Source organism: Hakea prostrata, chromosome 5 (assembly GCF_041222555.1).
Source record: "Hakea prostrata isolate BN-2017 chromosome 5, UWA_Hpros_2, whole genome shotgun sequence".
Classification (NCBI taxonomy): domain Eukaryota; kingdom Viridiplantae; phylum Streptophyta; class Magnoliopsida; order Proteales; family Proteaceae; genus Hakea; species Hakea prostrata.
The window spans coordinates 9,805,667-9,815,078 of NC_142604.1; the positions used below are offsets into that span (position 1 = coordinate 9,805,667).

At 36.8% G+C, this 9,412-nt stretch overlaps 1 protein-coding gene across 1 annotated transcript; it reads right to left on the reverse strand.

Moving 5' to 3' along the window:
• LOC149015010 (uncharacterized) lies at positions 1-486 on the reverse strand. Its single transcript, XM_089155412.1, has one exon. It carries the CDS (start codon positions 484-486, stop codon positions 1-3), a length of 486 nt encoding a protein of 161 aa, XP_089011538.1.
• Positions 487-9,412: the final 8,926 nt, after the last annotated feature.

Here is a 9,412-nt window from a genome sequence, read left to right on the forward strand (position 1 = left end):
CTAGGGTTTAATCGTCTTGCCATCATCGAAGTTCTTGGAGTAATTGTAGGAGTCATACCTGAAGGTCTGAGGTAACCCAACATTATCAGAACCCAGAAGCTTTCTGAGCTCAGATCTCACCTTATAGAACACATGCTTCAAGCTGCCCTTGTTATGGTAGCCAAGTAGTGTGCTTTCCTCTTCGTTCATCTCTAGATCTTTGGCGAATGCTGGTTTTCTTGATTGGATCCATGTCCATCCCCAATCCCACCATTTTCTTATAGATCCAGTAGCTGATTCACCCAACGCCGACATTGATTTGGATCTGGGTAGAAAGTTGAATGAAGAAACATTGGAAGGAATTGGGTTGATTCTCAGAGAAATTGAGGAGAGCCTCCGACGCAATCCTTGCTCTTTTGGGCCCTTTTGAGATACTGGGATTTCATCGTTTGTGGGTCTGGAGGGAAAGAAGCTTCGCTTCTGAAAACTCTCAAGAACTGAACTCATGATGTTCGACAAAAGTCCTCAACCACTCCACAAAAGAAGAAAACAGAGTAATTGAGTTCAGCCTCTCCTGCAACTCTTGTGGTTGTGAAATGTGATGGGTTTGGTGCTGTAGAGGGAAGAAGAAAGATGGAGAAACAAAGAAAAAAGGTGAGATGTAGTGTTCACAGCTCTGATACAGGCTGTTTTATTCGGTTTCTGGGTTGATGTGGGGGACTTGATGGGGACCCATGGCCATTGTGCTGTGAAGCATTAGAAAGCAATTTTTTTTTTTATATCTTTCCAATTTCCAATTTTATAATCTGGGTTTGTATCTGTGGGAGGTTGTAACGTAATCTTCTACTTCTACAGGAACTTATTGACAGCTTTGTTTGTGCTGAACTACAGATAGGTAGGCCACTTTCAGTTCTTGCTTCTCACATTTTCATGTCTATAAGAATATAAAAATGAATTCATTTTATTTGTTAAAACTGTCACGTATTAGTAGTAGTTGCAAATACAACTTCATCTCATCTGGTTTCTTATTTAATAATGAATTCAAACAACTCATAAGAACAAATTCATTGTGGTAGCCATGAATAATGCCCCTAGTAGAAATACTGTATTAGTCATGTATCTGAATTGGAGTTTGGAATTAGCAAGACAGTAAAATTATAATTGTATGACATTTTATGGTGATCCTTCACACTCCAATTGAATGAACAAAATAGGGACTGGAGTAGTCAATGAACCATTTCAATCCTGTCAAGGTTTGATTGATTAGAACCTAGGGTTCAGATATATTTTGACCGATTCATCTTCATCAACTGTACATTGATTCAGTTTGAATTGACAAGAACAAAATCATATCACAATTATGAATTTGACACATTAAATTTCTTCACAAATCCTTTCAAACTAAATTTTTTTACCACTATAACTGTGACAATTTATCAACCATCTATTGCTATATAGACATTTCAACAACTTATTTGACATTAATTTCTATAAAAATAATATCATCCTCTTTTTGCCTAATTAAATTGGACAAGTCTCCTAAATAATGGATCTAGATCCTTTTCGTCCCATGTTGCCCGTTGTCTTGTCTGTCTAATTATCGGATGGGCATGTGTAGATTGTTTTAATTGTAAACGTCACATGGAGAGAAATCACACATTTTGAAAGCAAATTGATTCTTCGTTTCAAAACAACCTAATTCTGTTTCAATCTCTTCATCCAATGGGTGTAATTAAACCAATCCACATGTTACCTATCTGCCAGTCAGACGAACAAGACGAAGGACAGAGAGGATCTAGTTTGAATAAGTGGAGTGACCTATGCTTGGTCACATTTTTTCAAGGAGAGAGAATAAAACTAAAATTTTTATGAGAAATACATAAGCTTTTATCCTTGAGAGTAGGGGTGTAAATGGATAACCGAAATCTGCTTCCGAATTTGCATATGCATTTGTTTAGGGGTATCCAAATCTCTCCGATTATTAATAGGATGCGAATACGGTATATGCCCCTTTCTTACCGGCTATTATCATCCGATAAAATTATCAAATAAAGTTACTCATTTGAATTTGTTTTCTTATTTTTATACACCTTTCATTTGAAATGTGTGACTATTTTTCTAGATTCTCTACTAAAATAAATACCAAACTTACTAAATTCTTGAATTTCAAACTTAACCCTCACAAATAAAATGGTAAAGATATCAACATGGTAGTTGAAAACTTGTATTTATACCCATTTAGAATAATCTATTTGAGAAAAATAATTATCCGATTGTCATCCGAATCCGATTGAATCCGTAAGAAAACCGATAGGATATTATCCGGACTTGTCCGAATATAATAGGATGCGGATATGGTATTACCACTATCCGATCCGAATCTGATCCGCTTACACTACTACTTGAGAGTACACTTTCCCTTACTAATTATATAATAGGGTATACAAAGCAGTGGATCCCATGTAAAGTATCTGATATGGGGAGATTTCTACTCGACTGGATCTAGTCGGGTATGAGGCTAAACGTGATTCTAGGTCGGAACTGTTGCCGAACAGTTGAGTCAAAGCATTACGTACGCTAGACTTATTTGGCAACAACGCCCAAGATGGAAGGTCAACTCAGGGATGATTTTGCGGGACCAACGACAGGGGAGCACAATCTTAGGAGAGACAACAACCCTCGTCAGGAAAACTTACCAAATACAGAAAAGGTAATATATAAAATATAAAAGCAAGGACTCACCCCTCCGGTAAGCATCCAATAGATTCTAAACATAGTCTTGTGTAGCTCTTGCACGAGATCTTAACATATTCACTGTCTGACTTAGCCATCGGAGGCGGCTACTCTGCACACGAGCCGGCCCGCGTCTAACATTTCTTGCAGGGCTCATCGTCCCGAGAACGAGAGGAGGCTTAGTCGGAATCAGAGATATAACTGTGACGCATCAATATCTATATTACTTTAATTAAATTGATTAAATCCTATATTTATTAGGATTAATTCCTAATGTTTATGAAAACCTCAACAAAGAACCCACAATGTACATGTATGTATTAATTAAAGAGGACCTCTCCATACATGAGAAATCTTGCATCTCCTTAATTAAAGGTTCATCAAGAGACCTTAAGAGTTAAGACAAGTAAAATCTGGGGTTATAGTCACCTTAACTACGAAAAACCTGTTGCAATCGCACATGGTTTCCTCTACCTTATGGTTTTGTTAAAGTCAACACAGACACATTGTGGTCAGAGAATCCAAAGAAGGGAGGAGCAAGATCATGAGGGAAAGCCTCTATGGGCTTCATCGTTCCCAGAAAACTACAATTCTGCAGAAGAAGGAGAGATGATAGCATTTAGAACAGGTCTCTTCGAGGCATTGAGGTGTGGATTTGCTTAGGTCCCCTAATTGAGTCTCAAACAGCTTCTCAAATATCTGTTAGTAGACTTGTGATGCGTCACAGTTATAGTTCTGGTTCCAACTAAGCCCCTTCTAGCGGTCGAGACGATAAATCCTGCAAAAAAGGTTAGACGCGGGCCGGCTCGTATGCCGGGCAACTGCCTCCGATGGCTAAGTCAGACGGTGAACATATTAAGATCCCGTGCAAGAGCTACACAAGATAATGTTCAGAATGTATTGGTTGCTTTACGGAGGGGTGAGCCTTTGCTTTTATAGTGTATGCATTACCTTTTCTAGATTTGGTAAGATTACCCGACGAGGGTTGTTGTTTCTCCTGAGATTACGCTCCTTGTCGTTGGTGCTCAATCATGCTTTGAGTTGACTTTCCATCTTAATTATTGTTGCCATATAAGCCTAGCGCAAGAAACGCCCAGCCTAAGACGGTCGGCAACCATCCTGACCTAGAGTTTGGTTCAGGCCCGAGTCTAATTCAGTCGGGTAGAAATCTTCCCGTATGAAGTTGCATCCACCGAAAACTCTGGAGCCTCTAATTCAAGACATTCCGTTCCTTAATGAGAAATTTGAGCATTGCCTCTTCTTATATTCCTAGGAGTTCCAATGTAGGAGCGGATCTCGAGGCACCTTTCGGTGTTAGACATGAAAAAATGGTTGTTTTTCAGTCTATGGTTGGTTGAGTTATGCTCGCCTTCCACTCCTCCTCACTTTGAATGAAGAATGGATATTCCAAAAATATTAAAAAAAAAAAAAAAAAAAAAAAAACATAAAAAAGATCGGGTCGAGTTAAAACAAAAACCTAATTTTAAGAATTCTTAAAAATTAGAGAATACCAATATTATTTACGGATAATTATTAATATGTCGGACTTCAACAAAATCACTAATTGACCCTCTACACTTTGCAGAATTATCACCAAACCCCTCTAGCTTTACATATTTACTATCATCAAACCCCTTATCGTTTGCTTTGTTTGTTAAATGATGACGTGGAATGATTTTTTTTTTTTTGGGTAAATCAACCTTTATTCTAAAAGAAGAGAGCAAGATAAGTTTGAGTTACAAAGTATGGATAACCAAGTGGTTAAATATGTCAGTCAATCCTATTCGGCAATGAGACTGCCTTTCTAGTAAGGAAGTTAGCACAACTGTTAATCTCCCTACGACAAATGTAATGGATTTTTTTTTCTGGTGAAGATGTAAGAATGGATTTAGAAACAATACTGGAGAAAATATTTATAATAAGAATGTAAGGAAAACACCATCAAGCGAGAGAGACCACAGTAGAAAAGAGTAAAGTTGTTTCACTAGATAAAAATATAAAGTTTCTCCTAAAAAATGAAAAAAAAGTAAAGTGGGTGAATGATTGTGATCACTTTTTTTTTTTAATAGAAAAATTGACAGTTAATTTATTGCTTGAATTCATGATGATATATATAAATTTTTTTGGTATGAAATTCATGATGATATTTGAGATAAGAAAATAAATGGTATTGAATGGCACCAAGCTGATCAAGGCTCTTAACCATTGTAGAAGTCTAGTATACCATGGCGAGATGCATGACTATTCTATATAATTTTTCTTTTGCAATGGAAAATTAAATATTGATTTATTCAATTAATATCAATTGCATGATTGCCAAGGGTATGGTCTTCATTCTAAAGATGTGTGATCTATGTATTTTACATTCTGTATCTAAAACTTTTCTTGTTGAATAGAAAGAGCATCGTTGAATTGAGATACAAGTTTTTATTTTTATTTTTCACTTAAAAATACTACTAGTGTGGATTTTTATAAGTAAGTTTTTTATGATATTTTTCTTCAATTTCGACTTAAAATTTATCGTAAACCCATAGTTGTAGGCTTGTGGCATGCATATTCTACTTGTGTCGAAGCCTTCGGCACTGAATATGCCATTTTGTTTGAAAGCGTTTTTTTTGGGTAATTACTTGATTATGTTTATTATTTTCTGTATGATCTACTATCGAGGGGGTTCTAATCAAGATATTGATGTCAGATTTTGAAGCTCCAACCGAGAGGGTGAGAGTTGCATTTCCAATGAAAATCGATAATAGTCATTCAAAATAGGCTTGATTGGGGTCGGAAAATGGTTGAGAGTTCGGAAAGGCTGATGATACCAAAGTAATGCATATAAACTATAGGTAAGAAATCTCATATGCTGGTTTATGTTCTATATGCTTTAATACAATCTTATGCGTTTCCAATTTCTCACTATGGATCAGAACATTTTTAGCCGGCGGAGGATGGGACATTTGAGGAGCAAAATTATTATGTTGTATCTAACCCAGAGACTAAGAAGTGTCGCATTGGAGTGGTGGTTAGGGATGGGCTAGGGAGGATTCATTTAGCAAAGTCCGTTATGCATTACTTCACATGGAATGTGGTGGGGAAGGTGTCTCCATCAGCTACGCTGTTCTAGGAAGAGCTGCCTCAAACAAATGCACACTTGTTTATTGAATCTGATTGCCTTAGGTGGTAGAATTCATTATGAGTCTTGATTATGGGTCTCTCTCTTTATTTTCAACAGACAAAAGTAGATATCTCTTTTCCTTGTTTCAACCTTGTAATTTTTACTTCTACCAAGGAAGGAAAAAAAAAACTTGTGATCAAGTTTTTTTTTTGGAATAGGTAGCGGATAATATTAGAAAAATAATGTACAAAAATTACATTTGATAATAAATTTTTCCCTCTGCATCATCACGGACAATATCTGTGAGGGCAGAAGGTATTCCCCCTGGATCAAAATGGATCAACGACGCCTCAAGAAAGAGGCTAGCCAAAAAATCCTTTATTCTTAAAAACAAGCTATTTCCTCGGCAAATGTTCTAGTTAGGAGAATGGTCTATGATATATGATTGAATGGCAACTAGAGAAGAGAGAGTAAATATTATACGAATGTCAATGGTTTATTTTTTATTATTTTTTAAAAAAAGATAGCTGTGTATTAGAAAGAAGAAAAAAAAGTTACAGTTTTAAAGCACACTTTATCGTTAGTTGTGTCGAATTCCTAGGCGTAACGGTTCGAAATCCCTACATGATGCATGAATTTGGCTTAGGACATAAGGCTCACCCTTAGCAAGGGAGAACGGACAACAATGTGTTGAACTACTTCAACAAGCCTGCGCGTGAGGTATCCAACATCTGATGTTTGGACAGCTGTATCCACAACCCCCTTGCGGGCTCCGTAGCAGGAAATGATATATTCTGTTAAAGAGAGTCCTTCTACAATCTAAAATAAGTATTTCTTTCAGCATCATCTTTTATTATACGAGACAATTCCGGTAAGGAATGAGGAGAGAGAAATTTCATGTACATATGGGTAAAGCCCACCCAAAAAATCTGTCCCAGCATTAAGCTCACGGACAACATGATGAAGCCCATATTGGCATAACCATTTCAATGAGTCTCGGATGTCATAGACATCCTCTGTTGCATACCATGGTATGATAAACCTACTTAAAATCATATGAATCAAACAAATCTGGACTCTCTGGATAGAATGTTCCAAAGCTAGCACTAGTCCTCGACGAATGGCTGTGAACTCCATGCAAAGAACATTTGTCTAGACACCTACTAGCAATCGATCATGTTGAGAAGTCTCTTTTGAAAGTATTGTCATTGATCCTTGATTAATTAATTGATTGTAATGAAAAAATAGAGGTTTACTCCTTACTAACAGGAGAAAATTCAAAAAAAGAAAAGAAAAATATCAAAACTCTTTGGACTTGATGATTAGAGTTAGAAAATCGAGAATGGAATGACCAAATGAATAATACAGTTGTTTATCATTACTGGCTGTCAGAACTTGGAGAAAATAGAGAAATTAACTTAAAGATTATATGATTATATTTAATGCATGCTGTACATGAAAATCATTGGATGAATCAAAACCAAGAAAAGCTTCCAGTTTTCAAATCAATACCGAATTAATTTATTCTATTAGAATGTTTTGATTTTCAGCTTCCTATCTGAAGATTCTGAACCGACCCCCTTAGTAAAATCGATCAAGATGATTACATCCATAAACCCATTAAAAGATCATTAAGAGAGAAAAAAAAAAAAAAAAAAAAAACTAAAAAGATTGAAACTTTTGAGTCTGAAAATTTGAAATTCAGAAATCCATAATGGGATTACCAAACCTATAAGCAAAGGATCTGCTACGATAGAAATCCTCATCTTCCTCTTGCCAATTCCCATCGTCGAAGTTCTGGGCGTAACTCAACCCATCGTACTTCAATTGGGTTTTCTTTCCTCTTAATCTCTTACCCCTACCAATCCTTCTCTTCAGTTGCAGAGAAACCCATTTCATCTTTCTTACGGACACCATCATCAATCTCCGCCTCTTTCTCTTTAATCTCATCGCAATTCTCCTCGTCGCCACCCACATTCTCCTCGCAATACCCAGACTCGGCTTCACAGAGGGAGAAAACCCCTTAAGCAAACTTGTTGTCTCCATCACCACTGCTTAATTCGATCACTTCTTTTACAACCCAACTTGAGAATTTGCTTTTAGTAATCAGAAATCGCGGAAGAATTTCATGGAGTGTTTCTTGTTTTGCAGTGGAGGTTATGAGAATTTCTTCATTGGCACATCTTAATTTAGTAATTTTGTGTGTGGTAATTCTCATTAATTATGCATTTATTTTTGGCTAAAGTGTAGCTGAATGCATAGATTGACTTGACTGAACACTCGTTGATATATTACCGTCAAATCTTTAGAATTAAGTTTGAACTGTTCTAAAGTTTTAGATTTTTCCCACTACTTACGGGTAATTTTCATCACCAGTTATTGCCATTTTTTTTTTTTTTGAGAAACTCAAGTAACCTCCGCCGGATTTTAACCACTTCATCCCTTACTTTTCTCTCTCCTATTTCGCGTGTTTGCTGTCTCCCTTTCCACCTCCGGCAACACCGATTCACCACGGGCACCAATGCCTCCTATCTCATTTTATAGTTTTCCTCTTCAGCTCCGGCAACACCAAGGGACGATAATTCATGGAGCTGGAAAACGCGTGGTGGAACCAACAGATCAAGAGTTGGAATAGAACCATAAAAGGGCTTCCAAATGGAGAAGTTGTACCAATTGAAGATACAAGGAAAGCAAAGAAGAAGATGACTGGTGAGAAGGAGGAGGAGGAGGTAGTGGAATAACAAAACAAGGAGAGACACCCAAGAACCACGTCCTTCTGCTGCTCGGATCTTCTCTAGTTGGGCAACCCTGAGGCCTCTTTGTGGGATTTTCTTCTTGGAAGAACAATCTCCCCCATTATTACTACCACCACCACAACCTCCACCGATGTTATTTTTATATTTTTGGTGTTGTTGTTCTTCTTGTACCATTCTTCTGCGCTGCCATCTAACTACAGGTTCATTGATGACTAACCCAAGATTCATTGATCGTTTCCAAAGAGACAACAATAGAAGTTTAAAAGAGAAAAATTAAGAATATTGTTCGACAATTTAGATTTAGCTAAGAGATTCACATGTCTTCCCGTTATTTTTTATAGTAGTGATTCTTTTCACCCCTATTATTTGTTCAAGGAATCCTATGCTCAGTATTTCCTAAATGGCATTTTGCAAATTACATGAATTGCCCCTTATCAGATGCCTTTTTTTCCTACAATTATCATTTTTTTAACTTTAATAATTAGAAAATGGCCTATGAATCAGTGCATGTGTCAACAAAAGCATAATTAGAGATCATACGTTTTGATGCCCAATTCAAAGCTAAAAATAGGAGATGAGAAAAGGGTGGGAGAAAGAAATATGTAGAATGGAAGTTCGAACCCAAAACCTTCTTGAACTTAGGCTACCACCAATTTGGTTAAAAGTCCAAGCTGATTCTCGCTTAGGCCTGCACTGAGAATCAAAGCATTTTGGGTTAGTTAAGTTATGGCCAATCTTCCAATCACAACCGATTGGAAGGACAAATTTTCCCAAAATTCAGGTGAGAATAAGACATTTAGTTTGAGTACTCATCAAGGAATGCATCAGATACTTT

Excerpts from the sequence above, each read along its gene's own strand:
- LOC149015010 (XM_089155412.1), bottom strand. The coding sequence starts at position 486 with ATGAGTTCAGTTCTTGAGAGTTTTCAGAAGCGAAGCTTCTTTCCCTCC.